A 23988-nucleotide genomic window follows, 5' to 3' on the forward strand; every position below is an offset into this window, starting at 1 on the left:
TGACCTCGCCACCTCCGACCTCGCCGCCTCCACCTAGCAGCGTTTCTGGGTTTTGTAGGGTCACCCACGATCAAGACAGCCCCTCATAGTCTCCCACCCAGCCACCGATTCAAGTGCATATGGAGCCCGAGCCATCTATTCAGGTAAACTTTATTGATGCATTGTTGGTTAGTGGTTTAAACTTCAGTTCCTGGTTTCTGTCCTTGATTTAATTTTCAGATTATCAGGTTTTGTTCAGTTTATTGCTTGTTTATTGATTTAAACTTCAGTTGCTAGTTTCTGTCCTTGATTTAATTTTCAGATTATCAGATTTTGTTCAGTTTATTGCTTGTTTATTGCTGGTTATTGATTTGAACTTCAGTTGCTGGTTTCTGTCCTTGATTTAATTTTCAGATTATCAGGTTTTGTTAAGTTTATTGCTTGTTTATTGCTGGTTATTGATTTAAACTTCAGTTGCTGGTTTCTGTCCTTGATTTAATTTTCAGATTATCAGGTTTTGTTCAGTTTATTGCTTGTTTATTGCTGGTTATTGCTTGTTTATTGCTGGTTTATTGCTAGTTTATTGCTTGTTTATTGCTTGTTTATTACTGGTTTTGTTTATTGCTTGTTTAGATTATCAGGTTTTGTTCAGTTTTGTTTATTGCTTGTTTATTGCTTTTTTATTGCTGGTTATTGCTTGTTTATTGCTGGTTTATTGCTAGTTTATTGGTTGTTTATTGCTGGTTTTGTTTATTGCTTGTTTAGATTATCAAATTTTGTTCAGTTTTATTTATTGCTTGTTTATTGCTGGTTTTGTTTATTGCTTGTTTAGATTATCAAATTTTGTTCAGTTTTGTTTATTGCTTGTTTATTGCTGGTTTCTGTCCTTGCTTTATTGTATTTGTTTATACTAAATTGGTGGAAAGTGAATTCCACTAAATTTTCAATTCTTGGGCATATTACAAGAGACGTCTTAGCCATGCCAGTTTCTACAGTTGTTTCAGAATCGGCATTTAGTACTGGAGAAAGGGTGTTGAATAATTATAGGAGTTCTCTAGCTCCAATGACAGTTGAAGCGTTAATTTATACCCAAAATTGGCTCCGAAACTCTCCAAAACTTGTCCCTGAGGAACTCATCGAGGAATTGGAGAAGTTGGAATTAGGTATGGTTAAGTTTCTACTTATAATTTTCTTTATTTTAATCTAGTTTTTATTAATATATATTATTTGTTATGATTGTTTCTTATTTTATATATTTTGTAGAAGTTGCACCGACTCGTGATCCCAATGAAGAAGATTCTGGTGTTGAGTCTGATTAAAGTACATCTTGTTAAGTTGTTATGGTAATAATTGTTTTCCTTATATTATTATTATTATTATAATTATTATTGTTGTTGTTGTTCTTGTTGTTCTTATTATGTAACTGTTTTTTTTTTATTTCAGGTTCGTTTGCATTATGAAGTTTAGCTATTTTGTTAGAGAAGACACCATAACTTTGCTATCAGTTTAATGATAATTTATTTTTATTTTCAGTTGTGTTGACTGTTGAACTATTAAACTTCTTTAATTGTCGTATTTGAATTCTGTTGTCGTTATGTTTCATTAGATCAAGACTTTGTTAGCTATTGTGTATTTCGGTTTGTCGATTTCAATGTTATGACTTTGCATAATAGTATGGTAGAATTTTTTTTTGATTGAAAAAATCGAACAAACCGAACCAAACCAAACCGATTTTAATTGGTTTGGTTTGGTTCGGATGACTTTGAAAAAAAACCGAACCAAACCGAACCGCAGCTTAATTAAACGATCGGATCGGATGGCTTTTTCTTCAAAAACCGAACCAAACCGCACTGCCCCTGATGAGCTTACGAGGCTTTAGTTCATGTTATACTCTTAGTTACTTATATATTTTTAAAATTTACATTATAATATATTTATGATTTTGTGTGCATTTATTTATTTTTATATATTATTTTAGAGAAACAATAATTCCACTTCCAATTTTTATAATATCACTTCATATATAATTTTTTTTACATTGTATGTTGGATGAATTTATAAAAAAAAGTGTCATGATCAAAATTGAAGTGACAATTTCCATTCTTATTATTTTATTATAAAATAATTATTTCAATTAAAAATTATATTTAAAGATTTAAATTAATGAACTAATAACTAAAATGGTTCAATTATCTATTAGATTTTCATAATCTTAGATATACCTTACAAATATATTTTATATTTCAAAAGCATTAATCTCAAAACACTTTAATGTTTTTTTTTATGAGAAATTAAAATTTAAGAACTAATAATTTTAATTTATATTAGCTAACACTTTAGCTAGTAACTCACCGTTTTAGCCCAATAGTTCAGTGCTATATTTATAGTTATACCCGTTTTAAATATTATTAGTTAATTATTGAAAAAAATAATAAATTATAATTATGTAGTATTTTTTTTTTAACTAGGTTAGAAATATATTAAAATTAGTCAATAAAATTAGTTATTAATATAAAATATACATTAAAATATAAAATACATATTAAAATGAATTAAACTACACATGTATTTATATAAAAATACATACAAGCTAATTTTCGTAGCTAATTTTAGTATACAAATAACATTTTTTTATTCTCTTACCATAGTAACGGTGATTAGTGGCCTGTAACATCAAACAACTAGAATTTTATCAATTCCTTATTCAAGAACAATGCTTAATCTAGAAATTCTACTGCAAACTTGAGGAATTTAATTATTATAATGAGTAGCTAGCCATATAGTTGTGGTTGAAGACGGGGAGTAATGAGAATCTCCAGTGGAGTTGCCTTAGGAATGGTTAAACCTGGACTCTCAGTCATATCAACTGGCTCGTTGGAGATAGTTGCAAAATCAAATGCATGAAGCAGACGAGCAAGCGTCAAGTGAAGAACTTGGAGCGCAAACGACATGCCAGGACATGATCTTCTCCCAGATCCAAAAGGAATAAGTTCAAAGTTTTGACCTCTAACATCAATAGCTGCATGATGGCTTGTGAGAAACCTCTCCGGTTGAAATGAACAAGGGTCTTTCCAAACCCTTGGATCCCTATGAATCTTCCACAAGTTAACCACCAACCGTGTGCCAGCTGGCACATGATAACCAGCAACGGTGCAATCTTCTTGGGCTTCTCTTGGTCCTAGGAGTGGACCAGCTGGGTAGAGCCTCAGGGTTTCCTTAATAATGGCTTCAATATATCTAAGATTTCTAATATCTGAGTCCTCAACTTGCCTTTCCTTACCAACATGCAGGTCCAATTCTTCTTGTGCCTTTCTTAATGCGTCAGGATTATTGAGAAGCAAAGAGATTGCCCAGGTAAGTGTCCCAGCTGTGGTATCACTCCCTCCAAGTATAAGTGCCTGCCATACATAATATAATATAGATATAATTTCGTACCATTAAAAACACTAATAATAACTAATTGATAGCTACAAATTACAAAACTTGCTGACCCTAACATTCCTCTATATTAAATTATCTAATCATTTTTAACTAACAATTTAGTAGGAAGGATTTTATGTGAGTGGTCATCGTGTTCAACTTACAAGGCAAGTTGATTTGATACTTGTGTCGGAATCGTATTGGAAATTTGAAAGGTGACCACCTTCTTGGAGGGACAACATGACATCAATGAAGTCTCGATCATCTTCTTCTCCATGAACCCTACTCTTTCGATGCTCCTGCAACCACCCATCAAGTATCTCATCTAACTCCTTAGCCGTCTTCTTCATTGCTTTCTCATGCCCCTGCACATCCAACCAACGCAGAAATGGAACAGCATCTGAAACAACAAATATCCCTATCAGATGAAAGAATTGGTTAATAGCTTTCTGGCATCGCCTTGCCTCGTCATCACCACACTTAGCAGAGGCGCCAAAGTAGCGTTTCCCCGCCACCATTCTAACCACCGTGTTTAGAGACAAATCCTCCAGCCATCGGTTAAGTTCAACAACCACAGGATTTGAATTGTTCTGAACCCAAGAGTTGTAAAGGTCCCTTATTCCTATGTTGAGCTCGGAGATTCTAACGTGCTTGAGCATTTCAAGCCTGCGGTTGGAGAGAAGTTCAAGAGTCGCAATCTTTCTCATCTCGCGCCAGAAGGCGCTGTAAGGCGCAAAACCGAACACTGCATAGTTGTATCCCATGTGTTTTGCGGCCACCGTGGTGGGACGTGAGGCAAGTGCTTTGTCATTTGTTGTGAAGCATTCTTTTGCTACTTCCCAGCTACTCACCACGAATGCTCGACGACTGCCAAGCCAGATATTAAAGGCTGGCCCGTATTGATCTGCCATTCTGCCGAGCGTTCTGTAAAGTAGCTGGTCGTGGCTGCCTAGAAGGTGTAGATGGCCAATTATTGGCCATGCACCATTCGGGACAGGAGCCTCTTTGCCGCTTTCTTTGTTCTTTCTCTTGCTCAAAAATGCGTAGCATATAAATGATAACAGAATAGCAACAATGGTTAACTGAAATGAGATATTCATGGTTTAGTAGTGTTTAGAAATTACAATTGAATAATGTTGTACAAGATGGACATAACGGTGAAGCAATTTATAGAATGCAAATAGGACTAAACTGACATACAAGATGAAGCATGCCGTGACTCCAATTAGGCCATTAACAAATTCAGTGGATTATTGGTTATATTAATTGCAATTTAAACGTAATATGTCATAATGCGATGTGATGATGTATAGTTTCCAAAGTAAACTACTTATTATGTTAACAGGAGTACGGGAATTAATTTTCTCGTGTATGTACAAGTTGACTACAAATAATTTATATACTAATATACTACTACAAGCTAAGCCATTCTTGGGAGTCAGAGCATTTTATCAACTACCAACTACGGAATGTGCAAACATCATTATTCATGCCACTTCCCTTTATATAACTAGAAAAATGTTAACGAGAGAAAATTTTTTATTAATATTAATTAATATTTTATATTAGCATCTTATTTTAGAGAAGTGAAAATTTTATATTTAAGGTTTAAAATTTAATTTTAAATTTTAAATTAAATATTGACTAAATATAATAAATTTTATTAGTCATGTGACATTACTCATGTAATTATGCTTTATCTGAATTATTATTGTTCTTTAAGTAATGAAAGACTTTTATTTAAATGTTATATACATGAAATGCTACTATACTCTCTCTAAAATAATATGTAATTACTCTCTTTGATGTGTTATATTCTAATTCGATGTTTATTTTAATACATTTGTTATATATTTATTAAAATATTAATTTAAAAATTTTCTTATATTAACTAAGGTATTTGCTACGGTACGATAATAAATTCATACGTACCGATACATTTAAAATATGGACAAATAATAACAAGCCACGTGAAATTTATTTTCCACATCAACATTTAATTTTTGTTTTTCTAAATATATATTATATCACCATTTTTACTAATACACCCATTTAATTAAATAAAAATATATAAAAAAATATTTTTATTTAATTTTATAAAAAGTCTTAAACATCCTTTTTTTATTTGATTAGACAAAAATATCATTTTAAATTAACAAAATTTTAGAATTCAATTAATCCTAATTTTATAGTTTCAAATAATTTAAACAACAAAATAAAAACATATTAAAAAATAAAAAATCAAAATTTCTTCATCTTCTCCAATTTCTCTAATCATTCGTGTCCCCTTTAAGCAAAACATATCAAAGAAACAAAAAGTTGATCATTTTTCATCTTCTCCCATTACCCCCTATGAAGCAAATCAGTGAAAGTCCCAAACCAAAATCTTAGGTTCTTTGTCGCCACGGTCTCGTCAATGTAAGCAATTCCGTCGTCGTCTCTGTCAACTACCGCCGTTCACTGGAGCACCGCTTTCCCTGCACCTACGAGGACGGCTGGACCGCTCTGGAGTGGGTCAGATCGAGAAAATGGCTCCGGAGCGGAAGATCCGAATCGGAATCAAAAGTTTATGTATACATGGCGGGTGACAGTTCAGGTGGAAACATAGTTCACCACGTGGCAGTGAGAGCGGCGGAGGCGGGAATCGAGGTTCTCGGTAACATCCTTCTTTATCTACTGTTCGGTGGAGAGAAGAGGACTGAGTCAGAGATAAGGCTTGATGGAAAGTATTTCGTGAATCTTCAGGATCAAGATTGGTATTGGCGGGCTTTTCTTCTTGAAGGAGAAGATAGAGACCACTCTGCTTGTAACCCATTTGGGCCAAGGGATTTTGGTTGGACATTTTCAGGGCAGCGGCAAAGAACTTAGGGTTTTGGTTTGAGATTTTCACTGCTTTGTTTTAGAGAGGTAATTGGAGAAGATGAAGAACGATTGATTTTTTGTTTCTTTGATATGTTTTGCTTAGAGGGGGTACGAATGATTAGAGAAATTGGAGAAGGCGAAGAAATTTTAATTTTTTGTTTTTTTAATATTTTTTGTTTTGTTGTTTAAATTATTTGAAACTATAAAATTATAATTAATTAAATTTTAAAATTTTGTTAATTTAAAAGGATATTTTTGTCTAATCAAATAAAAAAAAGATGTTTAAGATTTTTTATAAAATTAAATAAAAAATATTTTTTTATTTTTATTTAATTAAATAGGTGTATTAGTAAAAGTGGTGATATAATATATATTTAAAAAAACAAAAATTAAATATTGATGTGAAAAATAAATCACACGTGGATTGTTATTATTTGTCCATATTTTAAACATATCGGTACGTATGAATTTATCATCATATCGTAGCAAACACCATTAACTAAATTCTAAACTAAAATATTGATGTGACAAATTAAAAATAGAAACACAAATTAGTGTTACCGTAAAAATTTTTAATTTAAAAAATTTATCGTGTCAAGTAGATCTTTAAATTTGAAAATTTATTCTATACAATTTGGTTTCGAATTATATGATAAAAAAGAAATTGAAACACTTTATATTTTGTTTTTTAAAAATTAATGTAGCTAGTTTGTAATTATTTTTTATGAAGGTCTAGATTTTTATTTAATTTTATTAGAAAGTAGAGATTTTGTGTGAAAAATAAAATAGTAATATATAATATTATTTTTTAAATATTTTGTTAAATTTTCAACAAATTTCAATGACCTGAAATCAATTTCTTATTTCTTATTTTATTAGATAAATTAGTCATCCAACAAATTTTACTAAAAATTTAAAATAAATAAACACCTATTAAGATACGATACATCAGAAAAAGTAATTTACATGTTATTTTAGAAAGGATATAATAGTATTTACCTATTTTTATGCATATATTTTTTATTTTTTTTATATTTTTATGCATATATTTTTATGCATATTTTATATATATATAATTTTATACAAACAACATCATGGTCATCATCATTGGAATGTATAAGAGGGTTTTATTAATCATTATGCAATTGGGCTTTTTTTCCCTTTTTTTTCGCTGCCCGCTTGGTATCCGGAGTTTTGCTCCGACAAACCCAAATCCAACCCAGGTCATGCACTTCAGCACTTGGTTGTGGTAGGTGAGATTTTCAGCAGGAATAACTTAACGAGTAAATAGTCAAAATCGTCCCTGAAAAATACTCTAATATCTATTTTGGTCCTTGAAAGATAAAATTAATCGAAATTGTTTCTAAAAGATACACGATTAGTCACGTTAGTCCTTCCGTCAGTTGGATGATGACGTGGGGCTAATGCCACGTGTTACAAGATGATTGGTTCACGTGTCAGGTCAGTGACACGTGGCGTGCCACGTGGCACTTGACATGTAAAAAGTTATTTATAATCAAAATAGTTCTTGAAAGTTCAGATGTAAGTCATTTTCATTCCTGAAATTTTTAAAATTAATTAAATTAGTCCTTATATAATTTTTTTATTTTTTTTAATAATATTAAATTTAAAATATTTTTTGATACTACTAATTTTAATAGAAATGTAATTGACAATCAAAAAATTAGTAATTGTATCTTTTCTTCTTAAAAATTTTTTCAATAAAATTATCTCTCCTTTAATTCTTGTCAAAATCTCTCTTATTCTTTTCTATTCTAAAACCTTTTTCTTACATTATTACATTTTGCTGGAATATAAAATCAAAATTTAAGAGAGCTTTTGACAAGAATTAAAGGAGAGAGATAATTTTATTGAAAAAATTTTTAAGAAGAAAAGATACAATTACTAATTTTTTTATTGTCAATTATATTTCTATTAAAATTAGTAGTATCAAAAAATATTTTAAATTTAATATTATCAAGAAAAATAAAAAAATTATATAAGGACTAATTTGATTAATTTTTAAAATTTCAGGGATGAAAATGACTTACGTCTGAACTTTCAAAGACTATTTTGATTATAAATAACTTTTTTACATGTCAAGTGCCACGTGGCATGCCACGTGTCACTGATCTAACACGTGGCATGCCACGTGTCACTTACCTGACACATGGCATTAGCCCCCACGTCATCATGCCATGTGGCACTTAACGTGACACATCATCATTCAACTGACGGAAGGACTAACGTGACCAATCGTGTATCTTTCGGGGACGATTTCGATTAACTTTATCTTTCGAGGACCAAAATGGAGATCGGGGTATCTTTCAGGAACGATTTTGGATATTTACTCAATAACTTAATACAACTGGTCTCCAACTTAAAACCTACCTCTAAATTTTGAATTTTCACTTTAGAGAGTAAAGTATGATCTCTCACCTTTAAATAGTTTCTTTTTCATATTTTTTCTTGGTCCCACCTTTGAAAAGTATGATCATTCTTTACCCTTCTACAGTGAAATTCAAAATTTAGAGAATCCAAATCCACAAGTTTGATACCAGTTAGATGTACCCTAAGTTGGTTTATTTGGTATTTTCTCTTTTTTTTTTTGTAAATTTGGTATTTTCTTTATACAATTTTTTAAGAAAATTTCTACAACATGAATATAGAAAAATATCCACACATATCCCCAAATGCTACGTGCTGTACACTATAAGAAATTTGCTGATTACTGTCGGATTTTTCAAGAGACATTATCGACAGATTTACCGTCGGATTTTACATGAGACTGTCATCATATTTTGTCTGGCCAAAAAGCTACCATCGGATTTGGCATTTTGCCCCAAAATACGATAGTAAATTTTGGCGCGAATAAGCAATTTAACGACACCAAAGTTACCGGTGAAAAATTTCGAAGGTAAGACTCAACAATAATAAAATGCGCCGTTTTGGTAATCGACAGATCTTTACCGTCAGATTTTTTCGTTGGTAAATCCGATGGTAACTTTGGCGTAAATTTAAAATGTGAGCTCCTTCTCCCTCATTCTTAGAACCCCCTCTCTCTCTTCTCCTCTTCTCTCTTATTTCTTCTCTCTGTGGCCACCATTGCCACCCTCCTCTCTTCTTCTTATCCTCTTCTTTCTTCTATCTCCTCTCTATTCTCTCTCCTTCACATCTCATTCATCGCCACTGATGCCACCCTCCTCCATTGTCGTTGGCTCAATTGCCAATGCATTGTGGAAGGTTCCTCCCGCAAGTTCTCCTCTGTTGCCACCACAAGCTCTATGGCATCTCCTCCCACGCCACTGCCACTATGCCATCTCCATTGGAGGTCTCCATTGCGTTGTCGAGGTCCATCGCGCTAGAGGTAAGCAGTTTCTCTATTTTTCTTATTTTTTGCAAGAAAAGAGAAATCCTAAATCTTATTTTACTTAAACAGATTCTACCCTACCCCATCACCATTGCACCACCATTATTAGAGATATTTTCTTTCAACTTTTTTTACATAATTTTTTGTTAAGTTAAGGTATTATTATAATTTTTATTAAATTTTTATTTATTTTTTTTGAAATGTGTGGTTAGGGTTTTAATATGATATTTTTTAGATTAATTTTGTCTAATTAAAATTTAATTATTGTATAAAATGTGTGGTTAGGATTTAGGTTGGGTAAGTTTTAAATTAAGTTAATTAATTAGATAAATTGTTTTTTTTTCAATTTTTATTAACTTAGAGTTTTATCCAAATTGTTATTAAATTCTTTATTAAATGAGGTTGAATTTAGGTAAAGTAAGTTTATTTAGGGTTAATTAGAATTTTTATTAATTTTTTTTGTTAAGTTTTAACTTTTACTAATTAACTTTGTCTCTGTTTTAGAATTTTCTTTTTTTGTTTAATGTTGTATAACATTATCGTGGGTTTTTTGTGCTGCTTATATACTTGGATTGTTCGTGCAGCGCTAAAATTGGATTTTTATTAACTTGTTAAATTGTTTATGTTTTATATTGGACAAACTTTTCTAAGGTACAGTTTTAGGACGAAAGTGGGAGAAGGTTGCCTAGTGGCGCCTTCTCGAAACCCTTGTTTGTTGAAAAATTATAGAGTAATAAGGGATTGCGCACAAGAACAGCTAGAATTATATGTTTGCTTGAATATTTTTTGTTTTAATATATGGTTGCAATTGTATTCATTTGAAAACTGTAAAAAAAAAATTTGGTAGAGGTCTCTAAATTAAGAAAAAATTCTGCCGATTTTTGTTAAATTTGTTTAAAGACATTCTTTGGTTTATAAAAGTTAAAAATTATATTGAGAGGAGGTCAGTAGTAATAGGCGAAATTCTGCAAAAACTTCTAAATATTTTAACAAGGATGTGTTGATTGTTTGTTTAATACATGATTGCGATTGTTTAAAATGTGAAAACTAATCATTATTTTGGTGGAGGTCTCTAAATTGAGAAAAAACTCTGGCAAAATTTTTAAAAATTTTAATAATTAAGTTTTGTTATTGGTTGAATCCTAGGTTGTTTGTGGCAAAATGATTCCAAACCATCGTTTGTGGATGTACGATATGGATAACGGGTAATGGGGGGATAAAACCTGAGTTCTTTGAGTGAGTTGATCAATTTCGTAGTGTATGTGTTCAATGTAGAACCTTATAGATCTCAAGGAGTACCTAGGTCTTCATGTTATAAATGTCGACTGACTAAGTGGTTAGAAGCTTCTGATATAACCCTGCACTTTTATTGTAATGGGTTTAAGGATGGGTAGTGGGTATGGGCTGAACACGGAGAAATTGATGAACAGGAAATCAATCGGTCTACACCTATTGTCAATTGGGCCGAAGGCCAGTCAAGGAGGGGTAACTTAGTTAGAGAAGCAACTATGGAAGATGTGAATTGGGAGGGTAACCAGGAGAGATACAATAAGATGCTCTTCGATACAGTTGGAGTTCAAGTTACGGAAAGTGTCGAGAAGAGCCTAACCCAGATGTGGCTAGATTTTATCATCTGTTAGAGTCTGCCGCAAACACTAAAAGAAAAACGTTGAATACCATCGGATTTACCGGTAGAATAACAAAAATAATCTGCTAGTAAACATATTATCGTTGGATTTATCGCCGAAAACAATCCGATGGTATAACCCTCACCGATAACCAATTACCATCGATTTTTACGGCGAATAATTTGCCGAAATTCTATTTGGTTATTGGCGGAAAATTTTTGCTAGTAATTTTGGCACCACACTATATTATTTTGCGCCGACTTATCGTCGGATTTTTCTCCCAATAAATTTTTTTGTTTTTTAATTTTTTTAACACAATTAGTAGTCAAATTCTAAATAATAGAAACCAAATAATAATTTTATTAAATATTAAGTGTACGTATAGAATAAAAAGTCAAATAAATAAAATATAATCAAATAGTCTAGAACAAAATCCTAATCACTATGGATCCTGATATTCTCGTTGTCATCCCCTGGTCTTGCTAAGTCGACGGACTAGGCGGTGATGTCGGTGCCCTTCCAGAAGCGCTGTTGCCACCAGTGCGTATCTGCTCGTGGTACATCGTTATCTATTGTTGCATTCGCTGAATCTGCTCCAGTTCCTGCATGCTAAGCTTCATCCTGAAAGAATATGTGTCTGACACACGTGCGATGATCTCCTTATACCTCTCCTCAGACTGCTGTAGTTGTTGAGCCTGTTGGTGAAAGTTTTGGGTGAGATTCTGCATCTACGCCCTCAAATCGATGCTATCTTCGGCTTCAATAGTGCTAGTGGAAGAGGCGGATGAAGCCTTCAATGTGGAGGTGTGAAGGTTGTTGGCGACGAATGATCCCAACCCATAGACGTGATTCTTGTACGGCTCAGATGTGGTCTCATGCCAAACCATGTCAAGATCGACGACTGAATCTGCGGAGTTATTGCCATCCTCTCTAGTATGCTGAGATTTTTGGGTTGCGGCCTCCAGTCTCTGCGTATAGGACTTCTATATAGCAATGTTATTATTAGTACCGATAGTTGATTGAAAATTTTATATCACATGATGTTTACTCACATAATGATCCGCAAAATGCTGATAAGCAAATCTCAACTTGTTATCCTTCAAGGTATGAGTATATTTGAAGGTCTTTGCCATCGTCGTATCACGATCCAACGACTTGGACCACACATATTAAAACAATATGTTAAATCAAGTAATAATGATATTAAATGTCAAAGACAAAACGGATTTAATAACAAAATGAAACAAGTTACATACTAGCCTAGCCTTTGTCTTGATGAAAGTTGCTGACCCGTTGGTATACTTCGACGATCTGGCCAATGCAAAAGAAAGTGACGGAATGACTAACATGACTAATTTAAAATTCTTAAAGGACGAATATAATTAAAAAAACTTTCGAGAACTAATTTAAAGAACGAATAATGTTTTAAGAACTAATTTGATCATTTACTCATAATTTAGTGTTGCAAAGCCTCTGTGTTGAGAGAGAGAGACCACTTGAAGTAGAAGACCGAATAAAATGAAAAAGATTTTATCTTTCATGTGATCATTTTTTTTCTTTTGGTTCATACTTTAAATTTTTTGTTCGACTGTAGCTAAGAAAGCTAAATCTAAACCTATACCATCTGCAAGTTCAACCAAGACAAACATAGCAATACCAAAGCAATAATGGCAACCTCTCCTTTGGCTTTGCCTTTTGCAATAAATGAAAATCTTATAGACTTAATAGTTGTTAGAAAATCTAGCACTAATATAATTTGAAGTCTTTAATTAGTATGATTTAAATTTGGCCAATGATGATTTTTTTTTATTTCTGATAAAGTGTAATGGAGAAGACACTTAAGGTAGAAGATGAGTGAGAAGATGATATTTTTTTATAAGATAATTTTTTTTAGATTTGTACAGTATCTCCTAATCTGATAGATTAAAGATTAATTTATTGTAGATTAGAATTTTATTTAAAAATTTGTTATTGGTCAACGAATTAATGCAAAATTCAAACCTCTAATACTTATTTAAGTGAATTAGTGATCTAACCACCAACTTAATTTTTAACATACATTTTGTGGGTTGTGGGATTAGAATATGATATCAATCTAAAATTATTAAAAAAATATAATTATAAATCTACGGTTGAATTGATCCCAGATCACTAATTCACGTAATGACACTATTATATTTTTGGTTCTCAAATTCACTAATGAAAAAGTCTAGGGGCCAGCACTTTTGTTGAAATCTGACTAGCATTTAACCATTAAAAGAAAAATGATTAATCTTACACTATTAGATGTCATCTCACACCATTAAAAATATTGATGATGGCTAATTGATGGCTAAACATCACAAATTCTGCTGACCCTCTAGCACTCCTCTATAATAATACTCAAACATAGAAGAGAGAATTTCTAATACTTCAATACATTTTTCATATTTAAGGAGATAATCAATAACGTACATATAAAATTTTTATATAGACAAAACTTCTTAATAAAATAATAGTTTTTTGACAACTAATATCTAGTTGTATTACCGGTGTTTTGGTGAACTTTTATGATGCATTCAAGTTGTTTTGCGAATGATAATCATATCTCTTTTGTAGTTTGTGTTAGAAAGGGTAAGAGAAAGTAGTAGAGAAAAAATTTGTGTCTATTCAAATTGTATAAAATTATACAATATAGAAGAGTATTTATAGGTGCTAAAAGATTCGAAATAATAAAAGACGTAATATTCTACAATAAATATTCAAATATGCTAAATAATGCTAATGGATCTAATTGATCCTAATTATACTCTAACACCCCCCTCAAACTCAATCGACAACTTGAGTTTGAAACTTATTTAAAACAACGAAATAAAAAAATGCATAAACTGGTAGAACGGGTGCAGACGAAATTGTCGGAAGAAAGTGCAGACGAAACTTCCAGAAGAAAGTGCAGACGGAACTGCCACAAGGAAGTACAGACAGAACTTCCACAAGAAAACATAGACGAAAATGCCACAAAGAAACGCATATGGAGATGTAGACGGAACTACCACAAGAAAACCCAAACCAAACTGCCACAAGAGTGGCCAACTACTGAAAAACTCCTGAAAAGATGGCGAACTGCCGGAAAACTGTTGAAAAGTGACCAAGTGCAAAGAGATGGCAAACTATTAGAAGGTGATGAAAAATATATGGTTTCTTTATGAGGATAAGTAAGTAGTAAATGAGCTAATCGGTGAGGTGAGAAAGCATCAAAGTATTGACAAAAGAGAGGGAAAAATGACACAGAGGAAAAGTATGAAAAATACGATGATGATTTTCCTAGGAAAAAAGCAATCTACCCTCTTCAAGGAGGATATCATGGTTCTGATACCATGTTACGAATAAGAGAGTAATATGAAGAAAGTGTGTTTGTGTATTATTCAGTTTGTAGAAAAGTACAATGTATAAGGGGTATATATGTGTGTTAGAAGAAACAGAGTAATAAAAGTATACAATCCTATAATTAATATACAGATATGCTATATAAATATAAATGATACTAATTGATCTAATATTGATTCTAATTTATTCTCTAACATCCCCCCCTTCAAGCTCAAGTGGGAGCTAAGGATACCATCTTGAGTTTGGATACTAGAGTCCGAAAACGAGTTGGATGATGAGCCTTCGTGAAGATATCAGCAGTCTGATCCAATGTTCCAACAATGATGAAACGAACAGCATCAATAAGGATGTATTGCCAAACAAAGTGACAATTAATCTCAATGTGTTGGTGCGTTCATGACACACATCATTATTGGCAATCTGAATAGCACTATGGTTGTCACAAAAAACATCAGTTGAGGATGACTGCGGTGCACCCAAGTCTTCAAGAAGCCAACAAATCGAGACAACCTCAGCAGTGGTGTCAGTGAGAGTACAATATTTAGCTTCCGTGCTTGGTTAAGCAGCGAACATTTGCTTTTTAGCTCACCAGGAAATGAGAAAGTCACCAAGAAACAAACAATAACCAGTAGTAGAATGACGATCAGTGGGATAACTAGCCCAATCAGCATTTGAGTACACCTGAAGGGATAAAGATGAATGGGCAGAAAAATAAAGGCCATGAAATAGGGTGCCTTTGATGTAGCAAAGAACGCGAAGAACTGCCGCATAATGAGTAGTACGAGGAGCTGACAAGAACTAGCTAAGAATATGAACCGGATAGGCAATGTCAAGTCGGGTAACAGTTAAGTATACTAGTCCTCCAACTAACTATCGATAAAGAGTAGGATTATCCAAAATAGTGCCATCCATAGGAGTAAAACAAACATTAGGCTCAAGAGGAGTAGACTCAGTGCGACTATCTGTAATACCGGCTCAAGCAAGAAGATCCGAAGCATATTTATCTTGAGAGAGATAGATACCATCATCTGTGGATATGACCTTGAGACTAAGAACATAACTGAGAGAACCAAGATCTTTCATCTCAAAAATACGGTGAATAGAGGCTTTGAGATCAGAGATACCATCAACATCATCTCCAGTAATGATCATGTCATCAACATACAAAAGCGGAAGAGCAACTCCACGTTCACTTTTACGAATAAAGAGAGCATTCTCATGAGGATTGCAAGTGAAATTGAGATTGCATATAATGGTGCTGAACTTGTCAAATCATTCACGAGGAGTTTGCTTAAGACCATAAAGTACCTTGCGAAGGAGACATACTTTGCTAGAAGGCCAAGGATAACTCAAAGGGGGGTTTCATATAGACCTTCTTTTTCAAATCTCCATTAAGAAATGTATTCTTCACGTCCATCTAATTGAAAGACCATTTTTTGACCCCAGCAATGGCAAGAGGAGCTCGAACAGATATGAAACGAGCAACAGGAGCAAAAGTCTCTTCATAGTCAATACCATACTCTTGCGTACAACCTTGAGCAACCAATCATGCCTTATAACGGTCAATAGAACTATCAGAGCGAGTCTTAATCTTGTATACCCATCTACTGCCCACAACTTCCTGATTAGAAGGAGCATCAACAAAATTCCAAGTGTGAATTTGTGGAGGCTTCTTTGAATGACTTAGGTTCATGTTGATGAAGAATAGTAGAAAAACAATGATAATCAAGAAGATGAGGATGTAGATTTCTTACCCTAGTAGAACGAGTGGAAGGAGGAGCCATGACGGTAGAAGTAGGATCGTCGTTCGGTCTGGAATCATCGGGAGATGGAAAAAGCAGAAGAACAGGAGGCTGTAGGGGTGACTCAAGATAGAACCTGTAGAATCATCACTAGGAAAAAGATAAACATTGAGGTTAGTGAAAAAAGGTGATTGAGTAGGAGGAATGGACTCAAAGGAGGAGAACCGAGAAAACATGTTATGCTCCCAGAAGACAACATGACGAGATATACGAATACATTTAGAGAGAGGATCCCAACAACGATAACCGTTGTATTCAGTGCCATAACCAAGGAAACAACACATACGAGTCCGAGGTTCAAGTTTACTATGTTCATGAGGCTAAAGAAGAACAAAACAGACACAACCAAAATCTTGAAGAGAACTATAATCTGGAAAGGTATGATAAAGATGCTCAAAGGGAGTAACGTTACTAAGAACAGAAGAAGGAAGTTTATTGATAACATGAACATTAGTAAGAACAACTTCACCCCAAGTACACTCAGGACACGAAGAAGAAAGAAGCATTGCACGAATAGAGTCAAGAATGTGACGGTATTTGCGTTCAGCTCGTCCATTTTGTTGAGATGTACCAGGACAAGAAAACTCAAACAAAGTACCTTTTCTGCAAGAAAGGTTAAAAGTTTGGAATCACGGTATTCCATAGTATTATCGCGTCGAAAAACCTTAATGACCTTAGAAAACTGAGTTTTAATCATAGTGGCAAAGTTAATATAAATCTGAGGTAACTCATGGCGATTAGTCATCAAATAAAGCCAAGTAATGCGTGAATAATCATCAATAAAAATGACAAAGTATCGAGCTCCTCCTATAGAAGCGGTGGGAGAAGGTCCCCAAACATCAAAGTGGATAAGATCAAAAGGAGAGCAAGCAAGAGAAGAATTATTGTAAAAAGATAAAGCAGGTTGTTTGACTAGAAATGCAATCAAAAGACTCATTAGGAACTTGACCCAAAACACCCAAAGACACAAGACAACGCAATTTTTCTAAAGAGCTGTGGGCAAGACGTTGATGTCATAAGTGAAAGATATATAGAGAAGAAGCAGCACAAAGATTTGGCATAGGAAGAACATGAAGATTCTCGAGTTCAAACAACCTTCCGATCTTACGTCGAATCCCGATGATTTGTCCCATTCGACGATCCTGTACATGACAACCAGAAATGGAAAAAGTGACATCAAAACCCATATCAACAAGTTGACCAACAGAAATAAGATTAAACCTCAATTTGGGAATATAATAAGTATTAGGGAGATTAAGAGTCGACTGAGAGATAGAACCCTTGTGTGTTGCGTGCAAGAGGGAACCATTAGCAGTATTGACAGAAGGTGCATTTGTAGTGGTAGACAGAGACAAGAAAAGATTACGCAATGAAGACATGTGATTAAAGCAACCCGAGTCAAAATACCATTTAGAATTACCTGGAGAAGTTGAGAAAGCAATAGGAGTATTACCAGAAAGGGAGAGAAGATGCTTAAGAAGAGACGCAATATCAAAGAGAGAGACAGAAGACGGGTTGAGAGGAGCAGCGGTGGTAGATTTAGCAGTAGCAGAAACAGCAAAAGCAGACACATTCTTGGAAAAGTTGGGATAAGATGATGCTCGAGGTGACCAGGACGTGGTGGGCGAGTAGGACAGGCAGTAATAAAATGTCCCGAGAGCTTGCAGTAATAGCAGAACAGTTGTGGACAATTATAGCTAATGTGACTTTTCTATTGTCATTTGTGACATTCAACAAAAGGATAGTCTGAGAAGAGGTGTCCAGAACGATTACAGTTTTGACAGAATTTACCCTTTCTATCTGTGGTAGCAAAAATATCTGACTTATCCATAATAATAGCGACGAAGATCAAAGAAAGGAAAGAAAAACTGCAAATTCGAGGGAGAGAACGGAAAAACGGAGGGCAGATCGGAAAGAGTTCACCGAAAAACTTTAGGGGGGTCCCATGTCAGCGCCACGTCAGCAGGAAAGGACATGTGACACCGCGTGATTGGAGGAGGAGAACATGTCAGCGCTGACGAGGCGAGGAGTGGCACGCAGGTCACAAAGCGGGTCGGGTGGAACGGGGCATGCGCGGATCTATGGAGCGTCTGGCTGACACGTGGCGTGACGTTGATCCGACAGCGCTGGAGGTTTCTAGAAGGAGGAGAACTTCAAACGGACAGGGAACTTTGGGCGGCATGTCCGGCGGCGATTTTGGTGGCGTTGAAAACTTCACGACGAGACGAAGACGGTTGCAGTGGCGGTGATGAACCAAGGCGTCGGAAAGGGTCGAAAAATAAAGACAAAATACTGCCGAAGTGGACAAAACACAAGAGCTAGAAATCAATTATTATTGGAAAAAACAACCTATGCTCTTGATACCATGTTAGAAAGGGTAAGAAAGAACAGTAGAAAAAAGATTTGTATCTGTTCAAATTATATAGAATGATACAATATAAAATAGTATTTATAAGTGCTAAGAGGATCGAAATAATAAAAACGTAATATCTTATAATAAATATTCAGATATATTAAATAATACTAATGAATCTAATTGATCCTAATTATATTCTAAGCGTTTGCAAGCAAAATTTGAATAATTAAATTCGTTATTTATTTTTTCTTCAAATTCTTTTAAGTTGCTCATACGTTAGTTCCTGCATCATGTGTATAACACATTGGAATTTATTTTAAACTTTTCTTTTAACTTCAAATATTGAGGTAAACATGGTAAGCTTCTAAATTTTTTTATATCTTTTAAATATTTAGTCATCAACTTAAATCTTTAAATTTTATGATTCTCTTAACATGTAGGTGATGAATGTAACTGTGCAAGTTGATTTAATATTATTATTAACAAAAAAGAATACTGCAGTGCTTCGTTATAATACCAAGAAAAAAGAAAATATTGCAGTAACTTTTCTTTTATATTATAGTGTTTTAAGTGTTGTTTTATTGCTTCAAAAGCCGGTCAAAGAAAAAGAAAGAACTGATTGTTGCAATGCAAGGTGTCAACTCTAGTGCTTCTAACCCACATAGTCATCGTAGCCACTAAAATGTAGAGACTCGACCTTGTAGATTAGCTATAAGATTAAAAGTCTAATGACATGATAACTTTTAGTTTATATATTTGGGCCTAGCACTTTGTGAACATGAAGCGTTTTGTCCAATATCTTAGGCCAATTATTTGATTGACTTAGACATATGGATAACTATCTTTTTTCGATTGTGCAACATTTTTTTTTATGTATTTCAGTTTGTTTATCATTTGCTCTTTGTTTTGAACATTGTTTCTCATTTTTTTGTTGTTGACCGATTTGCTTCTTTTAGCTTTATTTTTTTTTAGTAAAAGAGAGGTCTAATAAGTCCCGAAAAAAAAAGGTTTAATTATTCTGCAAGTCTCTATAGTTTCACCGAATTTTCAATTAAGTCCCTATACTTTTTTTCTTTTCAATTGGGCTCTGTACCTTAATTTTTTTTTTCAATTAAGTCCCTGCCGTCAGTGTACCGTTTGAGATAACAGAATATTCTTCATAAAAAAGGAATATTCTTGGCAATTAGCTGTAGAGGCTTGGTGAAGTAATCTGAATTTTTTCTTAATACCCAAATAACCCCTCACATTTCATTCCTAAGAAAAAAAGAAACCCTAAGTTTCTCCTGTCTTCTCCGTCTCCTGCCTCCGTCGATGGCGTGTGTGTCTGCCATCGACTGCAACAGACGGTTGCTGGTGTCCCCTCCGTCGCCTTCTCTCTGCGCTGGGCCCTTGTGCATTGTTGTTGTCAGAGGTCTTCTCCATGGTTTGTCCGGCCAAGGCGTCTTCCTTCCGTCGCGGTGAAGGCCCTCGCCTGGAGTCACCGTGCCGCACGTTGCCGAGCCTCCGACCACGCCTCTGCTCCATCTCCCTGTAGTCGAAGTTTCTGCAAGTAAGTGACAAAGAAAAAATCTTAATTTTTTCAGTGTTAAAAGTTGATATTTATGTTATTTTTTTTTCAAAAAAAAAATATGGCATTGTTTGACTGTTGTTGCTGTGACGGTGGTGCTTTAAATGGATTCTATTTCTATTTTTATTAAATAGATTTTGCTTTCAATGGGAGATTTGTGAAAGTGTAATGTATGCTGATGGTTTCAACTTATGAAAGTCTGAACCTTTTTTTCAAATTATGTGATTGAATGGAGCTACTATGGCATTGGATGATGAATTTTGTTTATTCTTGAATGTTGATTGTTGTGGCTGTGCTGATGTTGCTTTAAATGGATTATGTTTCTGTTTTTAATACCTGTAGGGATTGGGGACTCAGATTTTACCATAGACATACACCATGGTGGCAAGTTTCATGATTTAGGAAACGGGATAGAATATTTAGGGGGAAAGGTGTTGGAAGATATGCATTATGAGCTCGATGGAGTTTGCAAGAAATAGTTAGTGAGTTGCAAAAGTTAGGGTACAAAGGAAATGTCAGGATCTGGTACTGTGAACCAGGCTGTCAATTGAGCTCGGGTCTCAGAGAGTTGATGAGTGATGGAGATGCCATGAGAATGGGTAGGTTATTAGTGTCGCAAACTGTTAAGCATTGCTCGGTGTATGTTGTTGATGGCTGTAGGGAAGGTAACGGTGTTGAGATATGTTCGAATGAAAAGGACTATGTGCCAACTGAAGCTGAGTACAATGAGAGTGGTTTCGTAGAAGTAGAGGTTGAATGTGAATCAGAAGCGTCTAGTGAGGAGGATAGATTTGATGATAGTGCAGACGATGGAGACCACGAGGATCATTTTGGGTTTGACGTTGAAGATGAAAATGATGGTGGAGTTGGAAATACTTTTGAGGGATTTGATGGCCCTTTAAATGAACATGACAATGCTCAAACTAGTGGTGTTGATGCTGCTGTGAATGACGCCGCCGTTAGGGATGATGTTGAGGTTGGAGAGATTTCTGAGGGTTATGAAACTGAAGATATTGATAGCTATGAGGGAGATTCGGATGATATGATTAAGAAGAGAAGATATCCTAAATACAATGAGGCTGAGATGAGTAGGGAATATGTGTTTAAGGTGGGATTGGAGTTCAAGTCACTTGGTCAGTTTAAGGATGCTATTAGGGAGTATGCTCTGTTGAATGGAAGGGATATTAGGTATATCAAGAATGATAAGGTTAGATGTAGAGTAGGCTGTAGAGGAAAGAAAGGGAAGTGTAGGTGGATGGCATTTACATCCAAAGTTGGTGGTTCCGATTGCTTTCGGCTGAAGACCCTTAACGGAAAGCACACTTGTGGACGAGATTACAGCGGTAGGCTTGCATCAAGTAGTTGGGTGTCTCAGAAGATTGTTACCAATATTAGTAGGGGAGAGGAGATGAAGATTTCAATAGTAATTCAGACCATTCATGATAAATACATGGCTAATATTTTAGTCACAAAGGCTTATTGGGCGAGGAGAAAGGCGAGGGAAGAAGTACATGGCAGGGCTATTCTACAATATGGAAAGCTCAGAGATTACTTTGCAGAGATTATGAGGACAAATTTCGGGTCTACTACTCAGATTTTGGTTGACAGGCCTTCAATTACACACCAGGCAAGGTTTATGAGGATGTACATGTGTCTAAATTCTGTCAAGCAAGGCTTTTTGGCTGGTTGCAGGCGTATCATAGGAGTAGATGGCTGATGAGCGGATAATTTATACGCTTTTTGGCATTGTTTTTAGTATGTTTTTAGTAGGATCTAGTTACTTTTAGGGATGTTTTCATTAGTTTTTATGTTAAAATCACATTTCTGGACTTTACTATGAGTTTGTGTGTTTTTCTGTGATTTCAGGTATTTTCTGGCTGAAATTGAGGGACTTGAGTAGAAATCAGATTCAGAGGTTGAAGAAGGACTACTGATGCTGTTGGATTCTGACCTCCCTGCACTCAAAGTGGATTTTCTGGAGCTACAGAACTTGAAATGGCGCGCTTCCAATTGCGTTGGAAAGTAGACATCTAGGGATTTCCAGCAATATATAATAGTTCATACTTTGGTCAAGAATAGATGACGTAAACTGGCGTTCAACGCCAGCTTTCTGCCCAAATCTGGCGTCCAGCGCTAGAAAAGGATCCAAAACCAGAGTTGAACGCCAGAAATGGATCAAAACCTGGCGTTCAACTCCACAAATGGCCTCTGTACGTGCAACACTTAAAGCTCAGCCCAAGCACACACCAAGTGGTCCCTGGAAGTGAATTTATGCATCAATTACTTACTCATGTAAACCCTAGTGACTAGTTTATTATAAATAGGACCTTTTACTATTGTATTAGACATCCTGGATTGTATTTTGATCCTGTGATCACGTTTTGGGGGCTGGCCCTCTCGGCCATGCCTGGACCTTCACTTATGTATTTTCATACGGTAGAGTTTCTACACTCCATAGATTAAGGTGTGGAGCTCTGCTGTTCCTCAAAGATTAATGCAAAGTACTACTGTTTTCTATTCAATTCATCTTATTTCGCTTCTAAGATATCCATTCGCACCCAAGAACGTGATGAAGGTGATGATTATGTGTGACGCTCATCACCATTCTCCCCTATGAACACGTGCCTGACAAACACTTCCGTTCTACATGAAATAAGCTAGAATGAATATCTCTTAGATCTCTTAATCGGAATCTTCGTGGTGTAAGCTAGAATGATGGCGGCATTCATGAGAGTCCGGAAAGTCTAAACCTTGTCTGTGGTATTCCGAGTAGGACTCTGGGATTGAATGACTGTGACGAGCTCCAAACTCGCGATTGCAGGGCGTTAGTGACAGACGCAAAAGGAGGGTGAATCCTATTCCAGCATGATCGAGAACCGACAGATGAATAGCCGTGCCGTGACAGGGTGCGTTGATCATTTTCACTGAGAGGATAAGATGAAACCATTGACAAGGGTGATGCCTCCAGAAGCCGTGCCGTGACAGGGCATTGGATCATTTTCCCGAGAGATGACCGAAAGTAGCCGTTGACAATGGTGATGTATCACATAAAGCCAGCCATGGAAAGGAGTAAGACTGATTGGATGAAGATAGCAGGAAAGCAGAGATTCAGAGGAACAAAAGCATCTCCATACGCTCATCTGAAATTCTCACCAATGATTTACATAAGTATTTCTATCCCTATCTTATTAATCTATTTTCGAAAACCCCATAACTGTTTTATATCTGCCTGACTGAGATTTACAAGGTGACCATAGCTTGCTTCATACCAACAATCTCCGTGGGATTCGACCCTTACTCACGTAAGGTATTACTTGGACGACCCAGTACACTTGCTGGTCAGTTACACGGAGTTGTGAACCATGGTATTGGCATCATGTTTTTGGCGCCATTGCCAGGAAAAGAAAGAGCAATAAATTTTACACAATTAAAGTGAAATCACGATTTCGCGTATCAATGGCTGCCACTTGAAGGGTGATCATGCTCAACAATTGTTGGTGGCTGTCGGAAGAGATCCAAACGATAACTATTTTCTAATTATTGTTGCTGCTGTAGAGGCTGAGACTAGAGATAGTTGGGGTTGGTTTATAAACCTGTTATTGGAAGATATTGGAGATGTCAGTAGAAGGAAGTGGGTA

The 23988-nt window shown here is 35.0% G+C and overlaps 1 protein-coding gene and 1 long non-coding RNA gene across 2 annotated transcripts; one reads left to right on the plus strand and one right to left on the minus strand.

Annotated features, from left to right (window-relative positions):
• The first annotated feature begins 1039 nt into the window (after nt 1–1039).
• On the plus strand, nt 1040–1654 carry LOC140180851 (uncharacterized). The gene is made up of 2 exons (XR_011874875.1): nt 1040–1142; nt 1243–1654. It is a non-coding gene; the product is annotated as an uncharacterized lncRNA (long non-coding RNA).
• An 873-nt stretch (nt 1655–2527) lies between these two features.
• Nucleotides 2528–4555, minus strand: LOC112762412 (xanthotoxin 5-hydroxylase CYP82C4). The gene is made up of 2 exons (XM_025808246.3): nt 3564–4555; nt 2528–3377 (listed from the first exon to the last, which is right to left on the minus strand). Exons 1-2 carry the CDS (start codon nt 4497–4499, stop codon nt 2751–2753), a joined length of 1563 nt encoding a protein of 520 aa, XP_025664031.1. The 5' UTR covers nt 4500–4555; the 3' UTR covers nt 2528–2750.
• Nucleotides 4556–23988: the final 19433 nt, after the last annotated feature.

Source organism: Arachis hypogaea, chromosome 17 (assembly GCF_003086295.3).
Source record: "Arachis hypogaea cultivar Tifrunner chromosome 17, arahy.Tifrunner.gnm2.J5K5, whole genome shotgun sequence".
NCBI lineage: Eukaryota > Viridiplantae > Streptophyta > Magnoliopsida > Fabales > Fabaceae > Arachis > Arachis hypogaea.

Bases quoted from the DNA above. Each gene is read 5' to 3' on its own strand.
- LOC112762412 (XM_025808246.3), bottom strand. From the start codon at position 4,499: ATGAATATCTCATTTCAGTTAACCATTGTTGCTATTCTGTTATCATTT. The intron at 3,378-3,563 runs GTAAGTTGAACA...TATGTATGGCAG, and splicing joins GTATCAAATCAACTTGCCTT to GCACTTATACTTGGAGGGAG.